The following is a 27,881-nucleotide window of genomic DNA, read 5'->3' as shown; positions in this document are numbered from 1 at the left end:
TGCATTGGTAAAGACAGATCTTTACTCAGTCTGTGGACTCAAACGCCATGTCTTCCAGAAACACTCTCAGAATAAGACCCAGAAATAATATTTTACCAGCTACCTGGGAATCCTTTAGCTTAGTTGAGTGGAAACAAAATTCACCATCAGATGTGGCATTGCACTGGAGAGGCCCTGGGTTTGCTTTTGCCGTATGCCTGGAGCATCACCAATCTGGGACCACGCTCACTTAAATTCCTGACTTCATGTTTTTCTGACTACAAAGACAATGGGAATTCGGGTTCAGCACTGAAATGCTCATAAGAGGGCTTGTTGGTAGTTACAAATTCTCAGGAGAGCATTAGTCCACCTCCACGGAGAGGTACGACTAAGATATAGGCCAGTTTCTTGGTCATCACCCATCAATGTGATCAATACAATTTTTTTGATTATCCTTTTTCCAAGGGTGGGGCTTCTGGGGTGTTAACTTGATGTCATGGTATCCTAGCAACCTCCCACTTTGCTGAGTCCTGTGACTTGATTTGTTACTCACCCCCACCCCCTGCCCACAAAACTCTGCAGGACTAGAGGTGGTTAGATGGTTTCAGGATGCCTGCCATGACCTTGACTTTCCTGAATACATGTTCCCACTTCTCTTTGAGGATTTTCCAAGTTTTCTTGCAAAATCAGCTGTAATTTTAAAGGGTATTAACATTTACTCTATGGAGAACTTTTTGACTGTTTTGTGTGTGACATTATTTCAGAATATATAGTCTGCCACACTGCTGTGAATAGAACTCCACTGCTTATTTTTAACATATGATAATACTGTTTTGTTTTCATTATATTACAGCTGCTCCTCTTGGTTGATAGTTCTGATTTCTGCTTGTATTTATGGAAGACAGAGTAAAGGGGGTTTAACTTCAGAGCTGGTTGGAGTCAGTGGTTCCATGATGTTACCAAGAATTGGGTTTCTTGGAGTTCCCTAGTGGCTCAGCAGGTTAAGGATCTGGCATTGCCCCTACTGTGGCTTAGGTCGCTGCTGTGGCGTGGGTTTGGTCCTTGGCCCAGGAACTTCTGCATGCCATAGCGGTAGCAAAAAAAAAAAAAAAAAATCGTGTTTCTTGTTGTCTCCATGCTGTGGTTTTGGATGGAAGAACTTTTATCATGGTACCAGCTCCGGGGTGATGGAGACGCCACCAACAATTCCCAGGACTACTTGTTCTTCTTCCTCCAAGCATAAGGAAGAGGGTCTCTGGAAATTCCTGAAGAAGAGTTAAAAAAAAAAAAAAAAGAGTTTCCCCACCCCAACTCCAAACCCCAGGAGACCTCTCTTCCAGGTCTCTCTGGCCAAAAATGGGCTGTGTGCTCATCCCTGAAGCAAGAAGTCTGGCGGAGAATGGGATTCGGCTGCAGAGCCCGGCTGGGGCCACACCCCCACCCCTAGCACTGGAGCGGAGCTGCTCCTGGGAGATGAGGACACCCCAACAAAAGTGCCAGAAAGCTGCCACGAGAAAGGGACCTGACTAATGAGAAAGCAAGCGCAAGAGGGGTGAAGGTAGGGACACTCATACTGCCTGGGGTGTAGGTGGACCCTGGCGTTTGATGGAACAATGGCGCCATTACCAGAGGGCTCTGTACACACCATTCCAAACAGAAATACCTTGTCTATCTACTGGAGACCGTCCCCGAGCGTCTTCCACCTGGCCAACCTGGACACCAGTGAAGGAGGAGAGATGGAAGGACCAGGGCATACCAGAGGCGGCCCCCTGTGGAGGGTGGAAGGGCGGAAACCAAAGGAGAGGGTGGGAAGAATTTACAGGCAGGTTCACCTGCTCTGGAAGGAGCGCTGAGCCAACCCAGCCTGGGATCTGGGATGAACAGACTTTCTTCCACGTCCACCTGATTCTAAAGCAATCCATCTCGATTTGCGTATTACAAACAGCGTTGGAAAGAGCCTCTCAAGGACGGGCAGAAAGCCATGCCTTCTAGACGAGGGTTCATCTCACCCTCTTCCCTCCCCGGTCTCTTGCCTTAGGTGGGCGGGAAGACGTGGAGCCGCTCTTGGGGAAGTTCCCAGGGAGAGGGAGGGGCTTGAAACCTGAGGGCCGAGAAGGGCCACCCGAGCGGATTGGGGAGGGTTCTCACCCCAAGCGCTGCGTCTTGGGCTCGAGGGCCCGGCCAGCGGGCCCTGGGAGCAGACGCCTGGGTCCTCGCCGTGGGCACAGGGGCCATGCGAGTGCCAGGTGCCAGGGCCCGGCCGGCTGATACGAGACGCGATCAGCGCTCCCCAGAATCCCGCTCCTGAAGCGCCGGCGACCTGCTCGGTCCCGGGGACGTGAGAGGGAGCCTCGCTCCTCCCCGGCCCCAAACTGCCCGCCGGGAACGGAAGCGCCCCCGGAGCTCCCTCTGGGTCCCGCCGAGAGCGCGTCCCGGGTTTTCCCGGGGGAAACTCCTCCCCCCGCCTCGCCGCCCCGCCCGGACCCGCCTCGCCCGGGACGGCCGTTCCCGTCCGTCCCCTCCCCCTGCCCGAGGTGACCCGGGACCGCGCTTGGGGGTGTCACCCTGGGCCCTGGGACACCGCCTCCGGGGATTAAAGCCAGAGCCGGGGAAGATCGGAACTCCGAGCTGGGCCGAGGAAGCCGCGAGCTTCGGAGGAGGCGGCGGAGAAGGAAGAGCGAGGGGCGGGGAGCGCGGGACCCGGAGCGCGGCAGGTAAGCGGCGCGCGGGCCGGGTGTTCGGTGCCAGGGCTGGGGCCGGGGGGCCTGGGCTCCGCGGAGGACCTGGTCGCCGGGGAGCAACCTACCCGCTCTCGGCACTAGGTGGGAATCACGGGAAGTGAGGTCAGGTGCGTGCGAGCGGCTCCAGCTCGACAGGTGCGTCCTCTCGCCGGCGGGGCGCGCGGGGCTGAGCCGGGCGGAGCGACCTCCCCGAGGTCAGGAGGATTCCGCGCGCCTGGGACCCCTTGGCTCGCTGGTCAGAGGCCCCGACTGCCCCGTTGGCATCGCTCGCTGGGGCAGGTGGCCTTGTGAGTCCTTAGCCAATCGATGGGAGAAATGCGTGCTGGATCCCCAGAGTGGGCCCCCTTCACCTGCCCTCTGCGGCCGAGCTGGGAACAGGGGTGCGCCTTGTCCCTTTGGGGAGAGGAAGAATGAGGGGTGTCCATCTGCTTCTTTGTTTCGGGAAAATCTCTGCAGCCCCGTAGTGTTACCTGAACTCCTGCTTCTTGGTTCCCTCCCCAAGTGGGGAGAAATTGGAAACTCACTAAGATGCCCTGAGCGATAGGGCCCGCGAGGCAGGAACAGGCCCGGCTCAGCAGTCCCCGGAGGGGACTGCACGCAGCCAGAGTCCCATTGCAGTGACCCTGAGGCGACGATCAGAGCAGGGCAGCCTGGGCACCGGGCACCCATACACATCCCTGCTTCACTCCCGGAAGGAGCAGTCCTGGCCACTAGACCCTCAATCCCTGCCAGAGACAAGGCCAGGGACAAGGCCAGGCACTTGGGTGCTTCGGTTCACCAAATGCCATTAGGCAGGATCCGGGACCATAGCTGAACACACCAGCCTGGCAATGAGCGCCCTGCCTACGGCTTCGTGCGCCCTATAGAAGAGTTGCCTCATGGCTCCAAATTTCGCGCTCCTATGCCTTAGAGGGCCTGGTTGCGGGTGGCTGTCAGCTTTACCTTGTGCCCCCTGTTTTGCGTGCCTGGAGCTGAGGGCCTGCCCCGCCGGAGGGCACAGCGTGGTGATCACGAAGACCTTCGGGGATACACAGGAGGCAGCTGGGACAGGTGGCATCCTAGTGGGTCGCTTGGGAGGGAAAGGACAGCGCCCCAGTTCTGCCTCTTGGGCTGGGGTCACCCCGGGCTCTGCCTCAAGACTGTGAAACCTGCCTCCATTCAAACCCCGTGCCCTAGTCCTGGGGCCATAAGCAAGGTCAGGGCAAAGGGGGGGGACTCGCCGCTGCTCCTGGCACTGCTGGCGCTCACAGCTGAGCCAACCAAAGAATGGAAAATTACAAAGGCTGCTCAGAGGAGTTCCAAGGTGTTTAGAAAAGCTGAAGTGAGGGGAGTGTTTTCGACTTAGCCTGGGAGGTCGTGATAGCTTCTCCAGGAAGTGAGGAAGGAGCCAACCTTCCTTGGAGGAGGGTGGGGGCTGGGGATGTGGGCAGGACTTCCCGGGAGGCGGGGGGGGGGGGGGGGGGCACTCCAGCCAACCTTCCTTGACCCATGAGGTCAGAGAGAGAGGCTAGCCCCCCCCCACCCCCCCGCAGCAAGCACTCAGCACAGGAATCAGGGCTTGCGGTGGGGGCCTCTCCTGGAAATAGTTTTAAAAACATCAGCTGGCAACAGCAGGGACCTTTGTTCTTGGTGTGGTCGTTTGTTTGGTCTCCTGCAGTGTCATTCTTCTTGACACCTCCTAGGTCAGTCTTCTTTCAACAAGGTTGCGTAGCTGCCCAGAGCCACCTGAGAGCCAGGAGAACCCTGGACTGCTCCTCCCTGGGCTCAGTCGCCTCTTTTGGCCACGCTGATGTGATTGTCACAGCAAAGGTGAATGTTCTATTTTCTTCCAGCCGAGCATCCTCCAAGCTCTTATACTGTGTTTAACTCCATGGCGAGGGAACTGAGACAGAGAGCGCGGGACCAACTGGCTGCCGTCCCATAGGGAGAACGGGGGTGGGAGGAAGGGGTGGGGGTGAAGGCAGGCCCTCTGGTCCAGGGAGGCTGAGAATGAGGCCTGGAATCCTCCTGGGAAAGGCGCTCACTCACTCTGGGGCCAGGCTGGTTTCCCCAGAAGCCAGGGGCGCCATGCTGCCCCCTTTGCAGAGTGACCCGGCGGGAGAGTGGGTGCTCTAGTGGGACGTGCAGAAGGCTGACCTCCCCAGGCGATGGGGCCGCGGGAGGGGGGGAACGTCCTGTAGGCCATGAAGCCCAGACACACTGGAACATTCTATGGGCAGGAATCATCACCCTGTGAGCCCTGCCTGCAGTGGGGGCTCCACCAGCAGGTGTGAGTCAGGCCTGCGTGCTGGAGGCTCTCACTCTTTTAACACCAAAGTGTGGGGCAGGCGTCCTGGGGGCTTCATAATTGTTGGAGGTCGTTGCCTGGGTCTCAATTGCCGCATCAGGCTCTGAGAGAATAGGGAATTCTGTTTTTCTCCTAAGCCTTCCAGAAAAGTCCCGTTTGGGGAATCGGGGGTCAAACTAAGCCTTTCAGGCATGGAAGTGGAGAGGAAAGGCGACTGGGTCAGCTGAGGGGCTGGCTGGCTCCACTTCCCTAAGGAGGGAAGGAAGGCCGACCTGCAGGTGCCTGCAGGTGCGCAGCCCACCGAGTGGGGGAGGGGACTCCAGGCCTCTCTTCCAATCTCTGCGGCTCCCCCAGCACCGAGTCTCTGGGTAGGCCTGCTTCCCATAACTGCCAAGCCTTTGCTGCTCTTCCTGGCCCCTCCTGACTTCCCAGGACACCTGCCTGGGCCCCCTTGCTGCTGGGTCTGCCCCAGGATGAGTGGGGTGGCCTCTGGGGATGGGGTGCAAAGGTGTCACGCTCCTGACTGCTGAGATCTGAATTGGGCCAGCCCTGGTGCTCCCTTCCTAGCTGGGTGTTGGGGGGCCCTGCAGGCCTTCTCAGGGATCCCTGGCTTTTGCAGGCCTCTGAGGTGTGGGCCTGGGTGTGGGGGAGGGGGACTTTGGGGGCCCCTCTGTGCCCTTGACCGCCCTGGTCCCGAGGACACATGGAGTTGCAAGGGGCTCCGCTGACCACAGGGGCAGTTCTGGGGACCAATCTAGAGAGAGAGCTTGAGGTCAGGAAGGAAGAGGAACTTGGCTTGCCCCAGTCACTGGACAGAGGTCAGAGGAAGAGGAACCAGGAGCATGAAAAATGCCACTTGGGCCACCTTAGAGGCATCCAGGGGAAAGGGAGGACCCTGATTTTCTGGCGGGGGTGAGAGCGGTGCCTTGGGCTGTAAACTGTGTGGGTTTTGAAGAGGGAAGGTGACGCAAAGACGTGCTTTGGGCTCCTGTTAGAGGCGCATCGGGGAGAAGAGGGAAGGGGTCCTGTGGGTGGAGACCTCAGGCATTGCCTTTGCACCAGGTTGAGCCATCAGGCATCTGTAGGGGCAGGGGTGCGGGAGGGGGTCGGGGTGCAGACATGTGCTGAGAAAGCAGGAAATGGGGCGTTCCCGTTGTGGCTCAGCCGTAACAAACCTGACCAGCATCCATGAGGATGCGGGTTCCATCCCTGGCCTCTCTCAGTGGGTTAAGGATCCGGTGTTGCTGGGCTGTGGCTGTGGCTGCGGTGTCGGCCAGCAGGTGCAGCTCCGATTCGACCCCTAGCTCGGGAACTTCTGTATGCTTCAGGTACAACCCTAAAAAGCAAAAAAAAAAAAAAAAAAAAAAAAAAAAAAAAAAAAAAGAAAGGAAAAGCAAAGAAAAGGAAAGGAGGCAGGAAATGTTTGAAAGTTACCAGCTGAAGGTCTGGAAGCTCGTGCAAGGGCAGAGTAGACAGAAAAGAACGGAAAAGAAAAGAGAAAAGAAAGGAAAAGATAAGAAAAAAGAAAAGGAGAAAGCAGGAACTGTTTAAAAGGCACCAGCATCATTATACAACTACAGATGTGATAAATTCATTTGAGTAATAAAAAAAATGGAAAAAAAAATAAAAAATAAAAGGCACCAGCTGAAGTCTGGAAGCTCGTTCAGAGTGGACGGAATAGTTGTTGAGGCGCTCAGTCAGGTCAGCCTGGGAAGAGGGGCCATGGCCATCCAGTAGCCATTCAGTAGAAAACTATTTTCTTCTTCTTCTTCTTCTTTTTTTTTTTGTCTTTTGTCTTTTTTTTGTCTTTTTGAGGACCACACTCATGGCATATGGAGGTTCCCAGGCTCGGGGTCGAATCAGAGCTACAGCTATGCCACAGCCACAGCAACACTGGATCCGAGCCTCATCTTGGACCTACACCACAGCTCACGGCAACGCTGGATCCTTAACCCACTGAGCGAGGCCAGGGATCGAACCTGCATCCTCGTGGTTCTTAGTCAGATGAGGTTCCGCTGAGCCATGACGGGAACCCCATTGAGAACTATTTTCTAGTGAGCTCTGAATTGGCAGATGAAACTAAGTCCAGGCTTTAGGACTGCTCGTTTGGGTCTGACCCAGTGTCAATCCCTTTGAGGCCCTTGTTTTTTTTTGGGGGGGCGCTCCCAGCAGGGCACACACTTGGCTTGTTTTGGCTTGTTTGAGCCTCAATCTGAGCACCAGGCACACAAAACCCGTGTTTTTTAGGGATGGGATTGGAGTTCATCCTTTGAGTTTCTCTCTCTCTTTTTTGGGGGGGCGCACCCTAAGGTATATGGATTTCCTGGGCCAGGGATCAGATCTGAGCCACACTTGTGACCTACACTGAAGCTTTGGCAGCACCAGCTCCTTTAACCCACTGTGCTGGGCCGGGGATGGAACCTGTGTCCTGTTAAAGCCGAGATGCCGCCGATCCCGTTGTGCCACAGCGGGAACTCCCATCCTTGAGTTTCTAATCACAGAGAATAAAAGATCATCCCGCCTGGCATCGCGCTCAAGCCCCATTTGGTTCTAGAATGTGCTTGAGAAACGATCTTCAGAATTGGATCAAATGTTTTTTTCCGGTTTGAGGCAGTGTCTCTTCTAAAGCAGCCCAATCCATGTTGAAACTTATTGTGAGAAACTGGTTTCCCGGATTGAGCTAAACCTGCCCTCCTGATATTTCTGACCATTTTGCTCCAGGATTCACCCTGTGGGTTGACACTGAATGAACAGAGTCCCCCCTCCACGCCACGGTCCCTTAATGCTCTGTTATGTTGTCCCAGGGCTCATCAGGTGCTAAGATGCACACACCTGATCCTGCCCCAAACCGTGTTTATTTGTTACGCGCATTTCGCAGACTGACGGGGCAAGCCCTTCAAACTGTGGCCTTCACACAGGGTGGAGGACTGGTTCCTGGAGGGACCCGGCACCTCTCTGGCCCGCCTGTCACATGCAGTTGGCTCGGTGCGCCTGGCTCTGTGAGGTCCCCCAGGACCTCGGTTTGGGGGCTGCTCTTCTCTGCTCTCTCGCTTACGTTTCTTCTTACTCACTTGGCCTCTGGGATGCCAGAAATCACCGGAACACTTTCTTTGTGCGCTCCAAAGCTAGATTCTTTTTTAAAAAAGGGATCAGACCCATGGGTTGCCCTAAAAAGTTTGTAATCTTGTTTAGACAATGAGGCATTCATAGAAAAAGAAACTTGGACGTTGCGGGCAGTACCTGTCCTGAGCTGGTGTCTCTCTCTCCGTCTGTCTCTGTCTGTCTCAGTGTCTCTCTTTCTCATTTTTGGGTCAGTTACCGTGGATGCCATTTCTCTTCTTATCTTCGATTTGTTTATGTCGCACTATTACTTAAATCCACCCCTGTTTGTTAACTTTCCTCTGAGAGTTCATTTTTCCCCAACAAGGCACGGAGCATCTTTCCATGTAATGCCTAAGATGTGATTAGGTGTATGGGGTTTTATTTGGGGTTTTATGCGGCGGCTGAGGCCCACGGGGATCCACGGATCGTGGCTCACTGGGTGGGGAGTGTCCCGCATTGCTTGCTTTGGACTTTGGAGAAGGGTTACTGCATCTGAGGTCCAGGAACCTGGGGCTCCTTCTGCCCATCCCACCTCATCCCACCACCTGTCTGCGCCTGGAAGGCACCTGACCAGGCGCAGGGCAGGAGCGTGAAGGGTGTGTCGGGGCAAGTCAGGGGAGCCTTCATTATGGGGCGGCCCCTGATCCCTAGAAGGGGTGGGGGGTGGCATCTCTGAGTCTGACCTCACTTGCATTGGTTTGTTGGTTTTCAAAATAAGTCTTCAGCAGGTGCACGTGGAGGTCCAGAGGGGAGACTCTTCTTCTCGGGAAATAGCTTCATTACATGGGATGCAGGTAGGAACAGTTTTCACGCCTTGGGATGCAGGTAGGATTCCAGGGCTGGATCCCGAAGAGCAGCGGCCAGGCAGGTGACTCGGAGTGTGAGTCAGCCTCTGAAAGGAGAGCTCAGAGAGGCCTGAGAAGGCCGTGTCCTGTCCTGTGACCATGGCGGGGCGGGGCCTCGCCGGAAACAAGGAGGGGGCGGAGCTTGGGCACGTGTGTGGCTTGGCTCTTTGTCACTTCAAGGAAGAGCCCGTCATCAAGGCTGGCTTTGTGGAACCAAGGGCCATCCTCCACGTCCTTTAACTGACAGGAAAGAACACTCGAGAAGCCGCATCGTGTCCCTCCAGCTAGGCTGTCTCGCTCCTTTCAGGAGCCAGTGGGAGAGGGTTGCTGTCTTGCATGGGCCTGGAATTGCCTGTTTTGAGATGAACCGCAGCAGGGAATGTGATCTCCTGGTCTCTCCAGTTGTCTCCCATCACATCCTTTCCCCGGGGAGGCCTCTCTCTCTTTCTCTTTGGCCACAGAGAGCTGTAGGCAGCACGACTCTTGTCTTCTCTCCCAAAGGCCATGGCAGCGGATCTGGGTGCACTTGGCATTCTGGCTCCAGGGTTCTGTGGGTCGTGGGAGCGCTGGTGAGATAGGATCGTGTGGTGGTTATGTCTGGGTCCTGGGCTTTTCCAGGCCAATCCCCAGCCACGCGGCCCCCCGCGCCCCTGGCTTCCCGGTCTCTCGCTGTTCGGGGTCCCAAATGAGTAGGAAGCATGGGTTTCGGGCGTTGACGCCTCGCTCCTTTCAGACCGCTGGTAAACCGGGAAAGCCGCCAGTGAGATCGAATGTTCATTTCCTGAAACTTCAACCAAACCTCTAACTGGGGAGATGGCGTGAAGCCACAGAGGGCAGAGAAACCAGAGAGACGAGACTGTTCCCTGGGGCATGAGCCCCCTGAGACTAATCTGAAGAAGGCACAGAGCTTTTCCTGCCGAGACCAGAGGATTTTATGCTGCTGTCAGGTCCGGATCCCTCTCTCTTTACAGAGCAGCCGCAGGAAAGGTTATTAAATTGCGATAATCACACCCACTCAAAGGCTTAAATGTTGTGTGCTTTCAGAACGCCGCTCCCTTGCTGCTGTGTGCTGTCAGTTTTCTTCCCTCGTACCCGGAAAGGGGTTGACTCTTTTTTTTTTTTTTTTTAATCTTAAGAAAAAATCTCAAAGCTATCAGTACAAACTGGTTCTTTTATTTTATCTCTTTACATGAAGGGTAAATACACGATCGGGTGTGTTTTTCTTGTGACCTGTTCCACGAGGTTTCCCAAGATTAAGCAGCCTACTTGTGTTTACAGCAAGTTCGTGTTTGCGTTTTTTTTTTTAAGTGTAATGCATCAAATAATAATTTTGCTTGGTGGTCAGAGAGACGGCGCCAGGAGGGAGCTGGCTGTGCGGCATTTGGCCCCATTGGGTTTTCAGAGCTGGTGGATTTCGTGTTAGTCTCTTGAGGACACTTTTCTGATACACATCTGCGAATGCTGCCAATCGGGCCCATCCTGCTTCTGGGGGCTGTTCACCATTTATCAGCTTTATGATCACTTAAAAAATTCTTTCGTCTTGGGGTATAGTTGATTTACAACATATTAGATTCAGGTGCACAGCCAAGTGAATCAGTTTCACGTTTACACACATACCCATTCTTTTCTCCCTTGTAGGTTATTACAGAACCTTGCGTAGCCATCCCTGTGCTGTACAGTAGGTCCTTGTTCGTATCTCTTTTATATATATGACCATTTTATTAGCAAAAACGTATGCAGCGCTTCCTGCGTGCCAGGCACTAAGAACCTCACCATTGCCTCATTTCAGTCCCCCAACAGCTCTGTAGCGGGTGGTACTGTTACTCCTTTCCCTGCATCCTTCCCTTGCAGACAAGAAAACCAGGGCCTGGACATGGGAACCGATTTGCCCCCGGTCACAGCTGGAGCGTGACTGAGCTGGGGCTTGCACCCACGGTCGCGTCGCAGAGGTCGTGGGCTTAGCGGCTGTGCTGTGCTGCCTGCTGTGTTTGAGCCCCTGCTGCGTGCCAGGCACTGAACAGGTGAAAGCTGTTCCGTCCTGATCTGGTCGGGTCGCAGCCCAGATGGGTCCAGATCGAAGCTTTCTTTCTGGGGACACCAGCCTTCGCATGGACGCGTGTGAAGGCCGTTTCTCAAAGCATTGTGTGGTTATCTCAAGGCAGCCAGGAGCAGTGGAAAAAGCCCTCGTTTGCTCATGAGGGGGAGAGTCATGTAGAATCAACTTTTCACGTGGCCAGTCTTTCTAGATGTTATGGTTAACTGTGCACACGTGTCAGAAAACAAGGTGACCCAGAGCTTCTGCGTCACTACTTTAGAAACCCCAGCGAGGTGGTGAATTTCTTTCTCTCCTGGATCTGAGGGAGCGAGCGGCATGGCTGGGGGGTAAGGATGTGGTTTAAGGAATTTTTAACTTATGTGTTTGTGAAGATGGGGGCAGTTCCATGTGGCTTATTTGGAAAGTCCGGTGTGGCCGCCTTCGCCTTCGGTTACTAAGCTCTAGAGCACCTGCTCCACCGGGGAGAGGTGGGGTGGGCTGCTGCCCAAGGAGTCTCACCGCACACGCACTCCCGCACCCGCCACCGGGCCCGTGAGGTGTCTGCCTGTGCCTGGCGTTAAATCCTCTCCTGAACAAGCCCATGTGATGATCGCGTCTGCTGCTGCACGAGACTCGGCGAGGCCACTTGTCTGGTGACAGCTCGGGACATGGCACTGCCAGGAGCTGACCCCAGGCTTTCCCCTCCTTCCTTGGGGTCCCTGTGTCTGTTTCTCTTTGTGTTTGGTGAAGATGACTTTGGGAAAGTCTGGTTCTCCTGGTGGGTGCTGGGTGGGTGCGGGAAGCCCTGAACTCAAGCTACAGGCAAGCGGGGCCCAGGCTCCTTTGGGACAAGCAGCTGCGGGAAAAGACGCTGCAGCAAAGGCTAAGGGGCATGGGCAGAGCCGCCCTGGTTCCTGAGAAAAGTGGCCCTCACCCAGAGAGCCTTCTGGTTCTTTCTTGATTCATCTTCCGCCAGCTCACCGGTATGGAAATTTTACAGTCTTGTCATTCTTTCTTTTAGGTCAACTTGAAATTTCCAAATACTTACCTGTACCTGATGCTGCTGATAAAATCAGGATGGCTTTAAACTCAGTAGGTGGTTAATTATTACCTTCCTGGCCTTTCCTCTGTCCCCTGTGCCTTCTGTTAGTTCCAGCGGTACCTGTTGGTCAGCATTTTAGGAGCCACCGTGGGGAACGCATGTGTCCTGTGGGTGCCGCGAAGGTGTTCCTGGGGTTAGGGGTGAGCAGGAGCGGGGCGGAGGGAGCCCCACGACAGGTGCACGGCTGGGAGTCTCGGAGCGGTGGGTGGTGTGGGTGATGGCTGCTTCCCTGGGCTGCTTCTCTTCCTGCTCCGAGTGGGGGTGGGGCAGGGGACAGGAGCGGGTGTGGTGACAGATAGAGGCAGGATGGTGGTACGAGGGAGAGAGTCCTGGGGGGAAGGAGGGTGGGATGGACCACCAGCTGGCAGAGCACAGCGGAGCCTCGCTTCCTGGTAGGCTGGGAAAGGTGGTGACAGAATGGGACACTGGGCCAGCCACGTCTATCCCTGAACTGCCACCCCCCCACCCCCTGCCTCACACGCAGACAAATGCACTGTCTTTATTCCCCCTGGCACCTTACCAATCAATCGTCTTATACCTGGGAATAAGTGCCTTTAGCAAAGAACTGTGGTTCATAACAAAAATTTCCTCTCTCCTCTATCTGGAAAATAGACCTTGGCACCCCCGCCCCCCACCCCTTTATTGGGTAGTACTTATTTTCACTCAATCTTTTTAAAATTTCAGGGAGTTCCCATGGTGGCTCAGCAGGTTGAGAATCTGACTAGTATCTATGAGGATGTGGGTTCGATCCCAGGCCTCGCGCAGTGGGTTATGGATCTGGCGTTGCCATGAGCTATAGCGTAGGTTGCAGATGAGGCTTGACGCTGGCGTTGCTGTGGCTGTGGTGTAGGCTGCAGCTCTGAATCAACCCCTGGCCTGGGACCTTCCATATGCTGCGGGTGCGGCCCTAAAAAAGACAAAAGTAAAAAAATAAAATAAAATTTCAAGTCTCCGGCACAGGAATTCACAGGGACAAACTGGCGTGCTTGCCCCCAGCTCTCCTGGGGAGGACAGCCTGTTCCTAGATGCTGCAGATACAGGCCAGAGGCCGGCCGTGCCTCTTTTTTTTTGCCTCTGGTTCCCCATTTAGATTAGAGATTACATGTTGTTTTTCCCTTCTGTGACCGGTCTGGTTTAGAGTGTAATCTTTGGACTTTTGAAAGAGCCATTGGTTGGTGAGTTATTAAAACTCGCCCTGGGCTCATTGCTTTCTAATCGCTCTGCCCTGGGGGCCCCGTTGAAAATTCTGAGCACCGAGTTGCTTCTGCTCGGGGTGCTGGTCCTCCCTGGGCTCTCCTCAACCGGGAGCAGCGGAGAAATGACTCAGTGGGAACACATTTGCCCGGAGGATGCGCAGATAAGAGGGCAAAGCAGCGCAAGGTCGCAGGCTGCTGGGGCCTGGGGGGGGGGGGCTGGGGGGGGGCCGTGGTGTCAGAAGGCGGGCTCCTGAGGGCCAGGCCCTCTTAAGTAGCAATTCTTAAGTAGGCCGAGGGGGAGGGGAAGGCATTCTAAGACAGAAGCCAGCCGAAGGAAGGATGGAGCTGAGAGCGAGATGCTGTGGCGGGGTGCTCCTTCCACCTTTGGGTGTGTGTTAACGCTGTGCCCGGAAATTCCACTCGCTGGGACAGGCTGCAGACGCCACACACTGAGCACCAAGGCCCATGCTGCAGAAAGCTGCTCATGGCAGCACATCTGCCAGCGGCTCCTCCGTGGCAAATCCTTTAGGTCGATTTCGTTTTTTTTTTTTTTTTTTTGCTTTTTTTAGGGCTGCACCTATGGCACATGGAGGTGCCCAGGCTAAGGGTCAAACCAGAGCTGCAGCTGCCGGCCTGCGCCACAGCCACAGCAATGCAGGATCTAAACCGCGTCCTCGACCTACACCACAGCTCACGGCAACACCGGCTCCTTAACCCACTGAGTGAGGCCTCGGGGATCGAACCTGCATCCTCGTGGATGCTAGTTAGATTCGTTAATCACTGAACCACCAAGGGAACACCTCGATTTCTTCATCTCTGTCCCTTATGTTCCTGTCTGCAAAATGGGTCTGTCAGTCCTACCTGGAGCATCTTAGGGGTGAGGGTCAGGCCTCAGAGCGGGCAGGGGTACAGACCCTCTTGCAGAGGAGTTCACCAGTGTCAGGCGTTATTTCTTCTCCTTGTAATTCTGGTACCCTTGTTCCTTACTCCAAGCCCATTCTCAGGGGATGGGGATTGGCTCATTCCCAGACTTCTTTTTCCTTTTTTGTTTTTCTTTTTAGGGCTGTACCCACAGCATACGGAGGTTCCCAGGCTAGGGGTCCAATCAGAACTGCAGCTGCCAGCCTACACCACAGCCACAGCAACACGGAATCCGAGCCACGTCTGTGACCTACACCACAGCTCACGGCAACGCCGGATTCTTAACCCCCTGAGTGAGGCCAGGGATCAAACCTGTGTCCTCATGGATACCAGTTGGGTTCATTACTGCTGAGCCACTACGGGAACTCCTCTTTAGTTTGTTTCTGAATCTAAGTATTGGCTATTTTCTCTATTTCAAAAAATGAATAGTAGGAGTTCCTGCTGTGGTGCAAAACCATCCGCAGTGTCTCTGGAATGCTGGCTGCAGGTTTGATCCCCAGCCGGCACAGTGGGTGAAGGACCCAGTGTTGCCACTGCTGTGGCCTAGGTCACAGCTGTGGCTGGGATTCCATCCCTGGCCCAGGAACTCCATAGGCTGTAGGGTGACCAAAAAAGAGAAAAAAGAAGAAGAGTAAAGAAACAAACCAAAGAAAAACAATTGCCAGTTAATCGGAAATGCTGGTTAGTATTTCTTCCAGGTGAGTTCCGTATTGGACGTAATTGAGGAGACTCTAAAGGAGCCTACAGCTCGACTGTTCCAGTATCTCGCCCGAGGGTGATGGGGCATTTAGTCTTTAGGGTAATTCGACCTTTGTGTTATTCGTCTCTTTCTTTCCTTGTTTAGGGATCGCGGCCAGGTGTCGGGCCTTACTATGAAAACCACGGATACCAACCTGAAAGTGTCTACCCTCCGCAGCCCCCCGGGGCCCACAGGCCTTATGGGGCGTATCCGGCTCAGTACCACCCGCCCTCGGTCCCCCAGTATGCCCCGAGGGTGCAGACGCACACTTCCACACCCGCCATCGGCAGGCAGCCCAAACCCCCATCCAGGACGATGTGCTCTTCAAGTAGGACCTTTTTGTGTTTCTCTCTCTAACCCGAGTTCCGGGTCTGCCTTCTCTCTTGAGCTCTGGTGCCGGCTCTCCTCTGTCTGCTGGGGATGTCCTGTCCCTGCCTGCCTCTCCCTCCGCAGCTCTGTGTCAAAGCTGGGGGCCCTGGGGCTCGCCTGCAGCCCAGAGCCTTTGGGGACCACTCGGCTGCCAAGACCCTCATCTTCCATTCATGCTCCTGGACCAGCTTGGCCTGGACCAGCTCCCCGCACCCCCCACCCCCAGCCCATGGTGATCTTTCCAGCCAGGTGTCTCTGACGTGCCTCCTGCCTGTGGTTTGTGGCCGGACCATCTTGAACAGATGGTAAGGCACCCCTGCAGGAATAAACGCGCTAACCCTTCTCTGAGCACCACTCGCTGGACACCGCACATCCTGCTCAAGTGCTGGATGAGAGTTTTGTGTTCAGTGAGGGAAGTGGGTGGGGGTGTTGCCTGGAAGCACGTTTCTCTTGGCTTGCGGATCTTGCAGACAGACCAGAGCTGGCCACGGGGCATCGCCCCATGTTCTGTGCGCATCGCCTTAACATCTCATTCACCTGCTTCCTTTGCATTTCATTTTGTCTCCTTTCCTGCCAGAACCCTTTCCTCTTGCACCCCCTCCCAACTTTTTTTTTTTTTTTTGCTCTTTAGGGCCGTACCTGCGGCATATGGAGGTTCCCAGGCTAGGGGTCGAATCAGAGCTGCAGCTGCCAGCCTACACCACAGCCACAGCAATGCTCCAGATCCAAGCTGCATCGGCAACCTACACCACAGCCCACGGCAACGCTGGATCCTTAACCCACTGAGCGAGGCCAGGGACTGAACCCGCATCCTCATGGATGCTAGTCGGATTCATTTCCACTGAGCCACGACGGGAACGGCCCCCTCCCAACTTTTAGCGCAGGCTAGTTGACCTGGTAGGAGCTGCCCAGGCAGGACTAGTGCAGCAGTGGCCTAGGCTAGCTAGTATTAGTGGGAGCCCAGAGCCAGTATGGTCGCTGGACCAAGGAGCAGCCTCCCTTATGATGTTTGTTTGCTTTTGTTTTTTTCTCGATGACTTGATTACATTTGTAGTTTACAATGATCCTCACAATGCAATTTTATAGGATTTCCATCCCACACCCCCAGCGATAATGTTTTTATTTTATGTTGTGAGAGTGAACCTCCACGTGTCACCACCAAGCCGTGGTGGTGAGGACAAGCGAGTTAGACCCGGGCTCTTTAGAGCCCCTGATGCCCTTCCCGGCCACCTCAGCTCCGCACGTGCACCATCCCCCAGGTCCCCGCCTGTGCCTTCCTCTGGCGCCACAAGCGGCTCTTTCTCTCCCCGCACCCCCCCCACCCCACTGCTGCTCTCCCCACTCCTGCATTTTCTACCCGTCACCATCTCCTCCTGAATCACCCCTGCTCCTTCCCTGGGGGGCCCCTCCTTTCCTCCCTCAGTTTCCCTCTGATCAAAGAAACACGCATCTCTGAGCCGATGTCTTTCCAGTGGTGGCTGGGGAGGCTGAGCCCAGAGGCTCCCATCAGGCTGCTTCTGATGCCCCAGGGTCATTTGTCAATGTCTGGATTCAGTTTGGGGTGTGAGAACTGGGGTGGGGTCCTGCTGGCATCTCCTGGGTAGGTGCCAGGGCTGCTGCTAAATCTCCTCCAGGGCGTAGGGTGACTGCCCTCCAAGAACCACCTGCCAAGATGGCAGGGGTGCCCAAGCTTGAAGACCCCAGTCTTTGCCCATCTTGTGCTTAGAGTGAAGCCAGGTTGAGGAGGGTTAAGGAAGTGCGGACAGTGGTACCTGCCTCCCAGAGAAAGAAGACAGGGGTCAGAAAACCCGAGGGTCCTCCAGAGGTCACCACCTTCAAAAGGGGGTCCTCGCCTGGGTGACTCGTCCAGGTGGACCAAAGGAAGCCCCTTGCCTGACATGCGTGTTTCCGCTTTTCTGGGGGAAAATGTGGTGACGACAGGCATGTGGACAGGAGTGTCTAAATCTCCCATCTGTTTGTTTTTTTTTAAAATTATTATTATTTTTTGTCTTTTTGCTTTTTCTAGGGCCGCTCCTGGGGCATATGGGAGGTTCCCAGGCTAGGGGTCCAATTGGAGCTGTAGCCACCTGCCTACGCCAGAGCCACAGCAACGCAGGATGCGAGCCGCATCTGCAACCTACACCACAGCTCACGGCCACACCGGATCGTTAACCCACTGAGCAAGGCCAGGGATCGAACCCGCAACATCATGGTTCCTAGTCGGATTCGTTAACCACTGCGCCACGATGGGAACTCCCCACCTGTTACTCTGTAACGCAGAATGTGCACATATGATTGTGCCTGATAAAATCACCCTAGATATTCAAAATAGCTTGGTGACCTTATTTGGGTATTATTTTTTGAAACATAGCATATAGAAACATATATGTGACTTGACGTACAGAGAAACATGTACATTTATAAGTGTGATGCTTGATTTTGGAAGTATTTCTTTTTAACTAACGGACGATTCTTTAGAGTCATTTTAAGTTCGAGAACAATTGGGGAAGGGGTTTCCAGGCACCCTCTCCTGTCATGCCCAATGCTTCCCACCCCCTCAGTTGGCCATAGTGTTAGGATCCACGACCTCTTATTTTTTTTTTTTTTTTGCCGCACCTGCAACATATGGAATTTCTCAAGCCAGGGACTGAGTCTGAGCCATGGCTGCGACCTACACCACAGCCATGGGAACGCCAGATCCTTTAACCCACTGTGCTGGACCAGAGATTGAACGCACACCTCCACAGAGACCCAAGCGCCTGTGGTTGGATTCTTAACCTACTGTGTCGCAACAGGAACTCAAAGGATTACATTCTTTTTTTTGTCTTTTTACAGCCACACTTGAGGCATATGGAGGATCCCAGGCTAGGGGTCCAATTGGAGCTATAGCTGCCGGTCTACGCCACAGCCACAGCAATGCAGGATCCAAGCCATATCTGCAAGCTACCCCACAGCTCACGGCAACGCTAGATCCTTAACCCACTGAGTGAGACCAGGGATTGAACCCACGTCCTCATGGATGCTAGTCAGGCTCATGAACCACTGAGCCACGATGGGAACTCCAGGATCACATTCTTTTTGTTGGATATTCGATAGATTTTGCCTAATGAATAACAAGGTGGCCATAGCTAAAGTGTCATACAGAATAATTTCACTGCCCAGGAGACCCTTTATGCTCAGCCTGCCCATCCATCTCATTCTCCCCAAAAACTTGACAGCTGCTGGTCTTACTGTCTCCGTAGTTTTGTCTTTTCCAGAACGAAGAGTTGAAATCACGCAGCGTGTAGCCTTGGCAGTAGTTTGCAAGTTACTTAAATAGCACACATTCAAGAGAATCTCATGAGAAGCACAAGGGACATTTTTGGACACATTGGATCTATTTGTTTCAGCAAGAGTCCCAGATGTTTCACCTTGAACCACAAGGCAGACACGTCTTAGCTTATGGGTTTTGGGTGATTGAAGGTCAACAATTCTGTGACGCAAATTGTTGACACAGGACATGGCAGAGCTGCCTCAACAATAGGAACAATGGATAACAACTATGACGGTAAATGATCAATAAGTTATAACTAAACTCACAACAGGTGCAATTGCCAACCAGCACCCAGGCAAGTCTGACCTAACTGGGCACTTCCTGTCCACCAAAGGTGAGAACTGGGGCTCCCCCTGCCCACGCTCCTGGTGAGAGCCAGGCAGACTGGCATCCGTTCAATGGGAGGTTCAGGATACCCCGTGTAACCGCCCTCACTCATCAGGTACATTGTTTGCTCTTGGATAAGATGAAATACAGGCGAGTCGCCCAGAGGAAAGAGCCATCCTTGGCTAAGGTGTCCAATTGACCATTAGGAACTTCCTCTGAGCTCGCTGGGTGACCCCACCCTGCCTGCTGTCAGATGAGAACGTGGCCCCGTCCTGAGAACGTGGTCGGTGGCAAATGGTGCTCCTCGGATGGTGGCCGTGACCTTGCCTGTGAGCCTGTGGGACTGCAGACTCAGGCCTCCCGTCCCCGCGCTGGGGCAGGATGCCTGATTAACAGGCTCTCTAACTGATTCCCAAGCCTGCCTAAGAACAGACTGTGGGCGTTCCTGCCCTGGCGCAGTGGGTTAAAAATCCGACTGCATCGGCTCAGCTCACTGTGGAGGTGTGGGTTCCATCCCCAGCCCGGCTCAGTGGGTTAAACTCCAGCGTTGCCACAGCTGCGGCTCAGATTCATCCTGGAAACTTCCATATGACGCACCTGCCATAAAAAGAAGAAGGAAAAGGAGTTCCCGTCGTGGCTCAGCAGTTAACAAATCCAACTGGGAGCCACGAGCGTGTCCGATCCCTGGCCTCGCTCAGTGGGTTAAGGATCCGGCGTTGCCGTGAGCTGTGGTGTGGGTCACAGACACAGCTCAGATCCCACGTTGCTGTGGCTGTGGTGTAAACTGGCAGCTACAGCTCCGATTCGACCCCTAGCCTGGGAACCTCCATATGCCGCAGGAGCGGCCCAAGAAATGGCAAAAAGACACCCCCCCCAAAAAAAAAGAAGAAGAAGAAAAAAGAAGACAGTGGAATTTGCAGCCTGTGGTGACAAAATGAGTGGCGAGTCTTTGAGATCCAAATCAAATGGGTCAGCTCTGGTCTCTGGCCTCAGAAGCTGAACTTCTTGGCCTGGTTGACTCCTGGAAGAAAGACAGTGCTCGGGTCGGGGCCAACGCCCCTCCACACACCCCACCTCTGCAGCCTGGGTGTCTCCCGTGTGAACCAGGGAGTCCAAGGCTCCTTCAAGCCCTCTCGCCCCTCCGCCTCTCCCCTGTTTCCCAGGGGAAGCGCCAGGAGACCCCGGCCTGGGGCCGCTTCCTGCGCAGGATCTGCTGGGGCAGCTGTGTCTCCTCTGACACTCTGACCAACAGCGGCTCGTCCGTTTTGACTAGAGAGCCCTGGAGGTACTCCTAGCTGAAATGGGAGCCCGCGTTCCCGCCCCCAGACCCAGGGGCGAACTCCCCACAGTGATGGAACGGGCGGCTCTGTGCTGTCCAGCGCAGGAGCCACTGGCAACTTTTGAGCATCTGAATTGACAGAATGATTTAATGCCACTTAATGATAATTAATGGACATGTGTCAACTTAAGAAAATAGGCACAACTTAAAAGTTGAGAGTTAAGTTTTACTGGGGGCAAAATGAGGACCAGAGCCTGGGAGGCGGCATTGCTGAGAGCTCTGAGCTACCGCCCCAGAGAGGCAGGGGAGGTCAGTGTACACGTGGTTTTGGTGAGAGGGGAGGTCCATGCAGCCAAGCACACCCTTTACAGAAGGTTATTGCTCATCCCCTGAAGGCCACTGCTGGTCACGAGGAGCAGATGCCACCCTGACGGATTTTAGTGCTTTTCTAGATACGAGGAGATGCAAGCACTGGGCTCATAAAATCTGAAAATATCTGAAGACCTGTTCTGCCAGTTTTCTCAGAGCACAGAAGGCCCTGCCTCTGGTCCCCATCCCGAGTTTTCATGGGGGCTGAAGGTTGGCAGCTGCAGCGGCTCATACTTCAATCCCTGTAGAGGCAGCCGGCAGGGCCAGGTCCAGTTCACAGGTGCAAAGAGCCATGTGTGGCTTTCATGAGTCAGTGGGGTTAGCGTGATTCTGTCCCGTCCATTCCCTAAACTGCCTTGGGAAAGAAGATTTTTTTCCTGCTGCCCTGAGAGCACTAATGACATGGAGATGATAGTTTTGGGGGCATTACTGTTATTCTGCTTAGGCTCATAATTCCCAGAACAAGCTACTTTTCCTTTTTCAGCCATTTTTTCCATTGCTCCTTTATTTGAATATATTAAGGCTGTACTTTTCTAAGAGCTTAACTTTCGTGTATGTTGCTTCAGATCTCGGCTTCCCGCTGTGGTTCTCCAAAAAGCATCAAAGCCAGTGCCAAGGAAGAAGTACGACCTCCTAGAATGTGTTTCTAGAGAGAAAAGTCACTTTTTTAAGTGTATAGGAAATTATGACTCCTTTGTAGGATAGAATATAAAAGTAATGGATGAAATTCGAGAGTGTAACTTCTCAGAAACTTGGCCACGGAGTTCCCGTTGTGGTTCAGAGGGTTAAGGACCCAGAGTTGCCTCTGTGAGGACACAGGCTCAATCCCTGACCTTGCTCAGTGGGTTAAGGATCCAGCGTTGCCATAGCTGCGGGTCACAGATGCAGCTCCTAGTCTCCCCCTGGCCTGGGAACTTCCATATGCTAAAAAGCCCTAAAAAGAAAAGAAAGCTTAACAGTTTAAAATAAATAAATAGTTTACTCACCTGTTTTCCCCCAGAGACCAAGAGAGCGCTGTGCATCACCTTCGCCCTGGGGGCCATCCTGGCAGGAGCGGTGCTAGCCACGGTCCTGCTCTGGAAGTTCAGTAAGTGCGGGAGAGGGTGGGGGGCAGCGTGCTGGGCTGGGGGGTCTCCCATCGCCCTCCTTCCCTTTGGTTCCGTGAATAACCTTCCTCCCTTCCAGCCTCGTCCTCGCCTGCAGGTTATCGATACCACCTGTGTCCTTTGAGTGCTATTGGCACACGGTGGGAGCAGTGGGCTGAGTCCACCCTGTCCGTGCTGGGGGCAGTAGGTGGCACCTGGCACTCTGAGCTTACCTGGTCCGTGTATCTCAGTGCACAGTGGTGGCTGCTGCGGGCTGGGGCATGGCCTCCCCAGGCACCTCCTGTAGCCACAGCCAGGTCACCTCCCATAGCCCAGGGCAGGGGGGCTGATCCCAGGACCCGCCTGGGTGGCCGGGAGGGGGGGCAGTGCTGTCCCTCCCCGTGACCGAAAGTCAGGGGCTCAAGGGGTTCAGCCCCCTTCCTTTGTCTGCTGTTGGCAAGGACACATTCCCTCCTGTTAAAAGAAAGGGGGGAGGGAGTTCCCGTTGTGGCACAGCAGGTTAAGGACCCGATGCTGTCTCCGTCAGGATGCAGGTTCGATCCCCGAGGCCTCACTCAGCGGGTTAAGGATCCGGTATTGCTGTGAGCTGAGGTGTAGGTCGCAGATGCGGCTCAGATCCCACATTGCTGTGGCTGTGGGGTAGGCCAGCAGCTGCAGCTCCGATTCAACCCCTAACCTGGGAACTTTCATATACCGTGGGGGTGGCCCTAAAAAAGAAAAATTAAGAACAAAGGGGGGGAAATCTTATTCCCTCTTGTTGCATGGGGCACAGTGGGTGCCTGACGGAGCTCCCAGTTGGCGGGCGCCGAGGGGCTGTCTTGGTTTCCCAGCCTGACGGGCGTCTCCCTCCGGTTCCTCTGCAAGTGGAGAAGAAGAGGTGCTCCGCGCCCGAGATGGAGTGCGGCTCCTCTGGGACCTGCATCAGCCCCTCTCACTGGTGCGATGGCATCCTGCACTGTCCCGGCGGCGAGGACGAGAACCAGTGCGGTGAGTGACAAGGCCGAGAGCACGGCCCTGGGCGCCAGGCCCAAGCCCGCACGTCAATCCCTCTGTCACTGAATCCCGACCTGGAGGCCGAGCCTCACCTCTAAGCCAGCCTCCAGATGCGGAGACAGGGTCAGAGGGGCTGAGCCACCGCCCAGCATCACACAGCCTGGCAGGAAGGGAGACCGCAGCCCAGGGCCAGGCCAACCCACGTGGCCCCAGCCCCCCCAGGACATCACCCCTCGGCAGCTAAAAAGAGCTGTGTGCATTTAAAGTTGGGTGAGTGCTATGTGTTTTGTGAACAAGCTGCCTTTCAAGGAATCTAGGCTATTGTCACAGGGCGGGTACCACTCTTGCTTTTATTATTTTCTATTAATTATTTCAAGGGTGGTAATGTGGCCGTGCCAGGGAAAGCGATGTGTGAATGCCAGGATTGTGCCGATAGCCCCTGATGGCCGTACCCAGAGCTGATGCCCGCTGCATCCTGAGGGTGTTGACTTTGAATGCGGGCGAGGCTAGACAAGGGCAGTGTTCCAGCGGCCACCCTGGGCGAGGGTTCTCCTGCGTGTCCCCACTTCCAGGTCAGGGCACCTGTGTGAGGTGTGGTGCCCTGGCTGTTGAATCTCTCATCCGGGAGACTGGACAGAGTTCAGCCTCCACTGCCCGAGTGGAGCCTCGTCCAGGTCAGCGCCTCAGCCTCTGTGCCCGGAGCACCTGCTGATGCCTCCTGGAGAGCGTTTGCCCTTGGACGTGGCTCACTCACCCCGTAAACTGTCAGCGTAGTGCCTTGTCTTTATTTTGGTGATGATATATGTGTCAGCATTTATTTAAGAAAAGCTGGGAGTTTTTGAGGTTGAGCAGCCGGGGTTCACATACTGGAAGGAATGACCTCTGTCCTACACGTGCACACATGTGTGCCAATAAATCCTAGCAAGACGAACTCATTTCTTACCTGCAAGGCTCCCTCTCTCTCCTCGTAAGATTGAAGCTAAAGTGCTCAGGTAGGTCACCATTCAGGCGGCACCTGAGGGCGTGCAGTGAAAAAGCTCATCCCCACTTCACTTACACCCACGCCCACTCACGCACCCACGCACAGACACACTCACACATATACACACACCCTCACGCACTGCGAAAAAACAGAAGGCACGCATTGGTCTCTGCCCCCAGTTCCCAGCACCGAGCTCCCGAAACCCTGGTTATTCCTAAGTGGCAAGAGCAGCAGGAGCATCCTTAGTTCTAGTACTTGGTCCTTGACCTCAGTTCCTGATGCAGGACTCCGGAAATTCTCATCACTTCCTGGGTGATGGGAGTGTCTTTTGTTCTAACGAGGTGATTCTGGGTGGAATCCTGGCTCACCACAAAGAATAAGCCGTGGTTAGAAGCTTGGACCTGCCAGTCCTACACCTCCGTCTCTTGAGAGGTGAGAGGGGCTGAAAATGGAGTTAATGTTTGATCATGCCTTCATGATGAAGCCTCCGTAAAATCCCAAAAGCCCAGGGTTGGGAGCTTCCTGGTGGGTGACCCCAGGAAGATCTGGGGAGACTGGCACGCCCAGAGGGCACAGAAGCGCTGCCCTCCCCACATCCCTCGCCCTGGGCCTCTCTTCCTCTGGATGCCCACCTGCATCCTTCGTAGTTAACTGGTGAACGGTAGGACACGGTTTTCCTGAGTTCTGTGAGCTGCTCTAGCAAGCGAATCGCCCTGAGCAGGGGGTCACGGGCACCTCTGATTTAACACTGGTCAGTCAGAAGCGCAGGTGACAACCTGGACCTGCAACTGGCCTCTGAAGGGGGGGACAGTCTTGGGGGACTGAGCCCTTCACTCTGAGATCTGACAGCTCTCCAGGTAGACAGGGTCAGAGTTCAGCTGTAGGACACCAGCTGGGGTCGTGGAGAATTGCTGGGTGTGGAAAAAAACCACCTCCCCCCCACATGGGGTGACAGGCTGTGTGTGTCAGGAGTGTTCTGTGCGAGCCGTAAAAGACACACACAGGGAACAGGACACCAGGAAGAGGAAAGATAGGGTGTTTTCCAGGGATTGATTCGGAGCTGCAGCTGCCAGCCACAGCCACAGCCACAGCCACACAGGATCCAAGCCGAGTCTGTGAGCTACACCACAGCTCACAGCAGCCCTGGATCCTTAGCCCACAGAGTGGGGCCAGGGATTGAACCTGCATTCTCACGGATACCAGTCAGGTTCACTATCGCAGAGCCACAGTGGGAACTCCCTGCCCCCGCGTTCTGAATCTGCCCACTTCCCAGTGGTGACTGCCCAGCCGACTCCGCAGGACTTTACATCCTGGAAGTCGTTTCCTGCCGGGACAGGACCCACCCCTTTTCCTCCACTGCCCTCACGGTGTTCCTGTGCTTGGAAAAGGGAGCCGTTTCACCTGTACAGAAAACCGGGTGGGCAGGACAGGATTCCCACGCACCCCCCCGCCCCGAGTTGCCCCTTTTAACTTCGTGCATCCGGTGGTGCCCTGAGAGCCGTGAGTCAATATTGATGCGTTACTATGGATTCAAGTCCTTGAGCGCGTTAAGGTTTGCTCTTGCTGTTGCAGAAAAATGTCTAATGTATTTACATTTGGACAGCGGGTTGGGACAAGGTACAGCACGCACCCACCGCCGTGGCATCCTGCAGAGCAGTTTCACTGCCCTCAACACCCCCATGCCCCCCCCACTCCCCCTCGCTGGTAACCACTGACCTTTCTGCTGTCTTCGTGGTTTGGCCTTCCCCCAAATGCCACGGTGTGGGAATTGCACAGGCGGTGGCCGTTTCAGATCAGCTTCTTTCCTCACTTTGCGACGTGCGTTTAAGGGGCCCCCGGTCTCTTCATGGCTTGGGAGCACCGTTCTCCGTAGAGCTGAATCATAGTCTGTTGTCTGGATGTGCCACGGTTTGTTTATCCACTCACCTGTGATATGGAATCGCTCACCACGGAAGCGCTAGGAAAGGACCCGACCAAGGCTGGTCCTTCGTGGAGGCGTGAGCCCCAGATGTCAGGCTGCCCAGGGAGTGGGGGGGGGGCTGCAGGGGGGACAGTGAGGCCTGGGGAGCAGCCGGGTCCTCCTGTGGCCCCCATGTCTCCCCCCGGCCACAGAGCCCGGTCTCCACGCTTTCAGGCTTTGCCTACGTAAATGGCACAGGGAGCACGTCATTTGGTGACCTGCCATCCTTTCTGTAGTGCCGTTTTCCAGCCCCTTCATGTTAACACAGCTCCCTGGTTAATCCCTCCACGCACTAGGCCTTCGCTCTGGGAATAACACGTGGAGTGTTTCTCCTACACCAGGAAGAGAGTCAGAATTCTGGATCCCCGTTACCTCTGCCGGCAGAGAGGGGCTGGGACAGGGAGGGAGCTTCAGCTATATTTATAATGTCTTACTTCTTTAAACAAAAGGGCATTTTGTTTTGGCAAATGAAGGTGGAGGTGGAGCTTTACATAAAACTCATCGCTGGGCACGGCCAGGGCACAGGGTTTGGGCAGAGGGGTCCACCTGCTGTTCTGTGTTTGTCTAAGAAGCAGTTTTCAAAAATAAACAAACCAAAAAACCCCAAACAAAAGAAAAAAGCATTTTTCAAAAATGTTTTATCTGTTTTTTTTTTTTTGTCTTTTTAGGGCTGCACCTGCGGCATATGGAAGTTCCCAGGCTAGGGGTCAAATCAGAGATGTAGCCGCTGGCTTACGCCACAGCCATAGCAATGCCAGATCCGAGCCGTGTCTGTGATGCCAGACCCTCAACCCGCTAAGCAAGGCCAGGGATCTAACCTGTGTTCTCATGGATACTGGTCAGATTTGTTTCCTCGGAGCCACGACGGGAACACCTATCGGATGTTTTAAGAAATGGCTCTAGAATATGTATATAATTCACATACCGCGAAAGCCATCCTTTGAAAGGGCAGATCCAGAGCCAGGGGTTTTTTATCTGCACCCACAGACAGCGTCACCGTCACCACAGTCACTTGGCACCCATCTCCATCATTTCCTGAGGAGCCAGCTCTCAGCCCAACCCCTCCTCCCTCTCCCAGGCCCTAAGCAACCACTGGTCTACTTTTGGTCTGTAGATTTCCTCTTCCAGACGTTTCCTAGCAATGGGGTCATTCAGAGTGTGGGCCTTTGTGGCTGGCTTCTTTCACTCAGCAGGATGCCACACGTGTCCACGGTGCTGTAGCATGACGTCACGCATGTCCACGGTGCTGTAGCGTGGACGAGTAATGGTGCGGGTGGGCCGTGTTTTGTGCCTTCACCTATTGGAGGATGTCTAGGGGTTCCCACCTTCTGGCTCTTGTGCCTCGTGCTCCCACAAACATTTGTGTATAATGCTCATTTCTGTCTGAATACTTATTTTCAGTCCTTTTGGGTGAAGGGCACTTTTTGTGGGAAAGCCTAGATTCTTGGCATCCGTCGTGTGTGTATGTGAGTGTGGGCAGGTGGAGGGAGCCTGGCCGTGTCCAGGAGGGTGGGGCTCACGGGGCAGACAGGACTGACAATGGCCTGGAACTCACCAGAATCTCCCTCCCTGCAGTTCGCCTGTACGGACCCAACTTCATTCTTCAGGTGTACTCGGCTCAGAGGAAGTCCTGGTACCCTGTGTGCCAGGACGACTGGACTGAGAACTACGGGAGGGCGGCGTGCCAGGACATGGGCTACCGGTGAGTGGGGGCCCGCGGCCCCGTGACAATGGTGGTGGCAGATAGAAATGTAAGTTCAGGGCTTCTCTCCCGGACCCTGGAAGGGCCGGCACAGGGACACGAAATCTGCTGCAGGAAACCAGCAAGGAAACAAGGGCACCCCCAACCCCCTCCCTGGTACCCTCCTCTCCAGCTCTCCTCCTGGCCCTCCCTCTGCTCCTGGTTGCCCAGGGCTGTCCAGGGCTGTGGTCACCAGGGTCCGGGGTGCCAGGGTCCAGGGTGGCAAGGTCCTGAAGAGCCTCCAGGGCAAGGTGGAGGCCCCGACTCCGCCCACGTCCTTGCTGGGGGCTGGGGGCCTGTGGTGGGGGCTGTGGGGGTCAGAGAAGAGGGATCTGCCTGCACTTGACTGCAAGCTCGCAGGAGGCCCTGAAGGTTTCCAACAGGAGAGATCGTCAGATCCAGCCGGAGGGGGATTCACGCCTCCTGCAGCCACCAGAGCAGGTGGGCGGGGGGCGCCCTCGCCCCGGGATCCCAGCCAGGGGCTCCCCAGGGGAG

At 54.9% G+C, this 27,881-nt stretch overlaps 1 protein-coding gene across 6 annotated transcripts in view; it reads left to right on the top strand.

Moving 5' to 3' along the window:
• Nucleotides 1-2,315: 2,315 nt before the first annotated feature.
• Nucleotides 2,316-27,881, top strand: part of TMPRSS2 (transmembrane serine protease 2) — a 37,947-nt gene continuing 12,381 nt past the window's right edge. For 2 of the 6 annotated variants that reach the window (XM_047796987.1, XM_047796979.1), the window contains exons 1-5: nt 12,175-12,231; nt 15,053-15,275; nt 21,605-21,691; nt 22,575-22,697; nt 27,221-27,347. In XM_047796987.1, coding sequence (XP_047652943.1) covers nt 12,190-12,231; nt 15,053-15,275; nt 21,605-21,691; nt 22,575-22,697; nt 27,221-27,347 — 602 coding nt within the window. In that variant the 5' untranslated portion in view covers nt 12,175-12,189. Of the gene's footprint in view, nt 2,694-4,402; nt 4,530-12,010; nt 12,082-12,174; nt 12,232-15,052; nt 15,276-21,604; nt 21,692-22,574; nt 22,698-27,220; nt 27,348-27,881 lie in introns of those variants that run through there. The other 4 variants (XM_047796996.1, XM_047797020.1, XM_047797006.1 and 1 more) reach the window with 4 other exon arrangements.

This window comes from Phacochoerus africanus, chromosome 1 (genome assembly GCF_016906955.1).
Source record: "Phacochoerus africanus isolate WHEZ1 chromosome 1, ROS_Pafr_v1, whole genome shotgun sequence".
Taxonomy (NCBI): Eukaryota; Metazoa; Chordata; class Mammalia; order Artiodactyla; family Suidae; genus Phacochoerus; species Phacochoerus africanus.
This window is presented reverse-complemented; position numbering and strand designations above follow the sequence as displayed.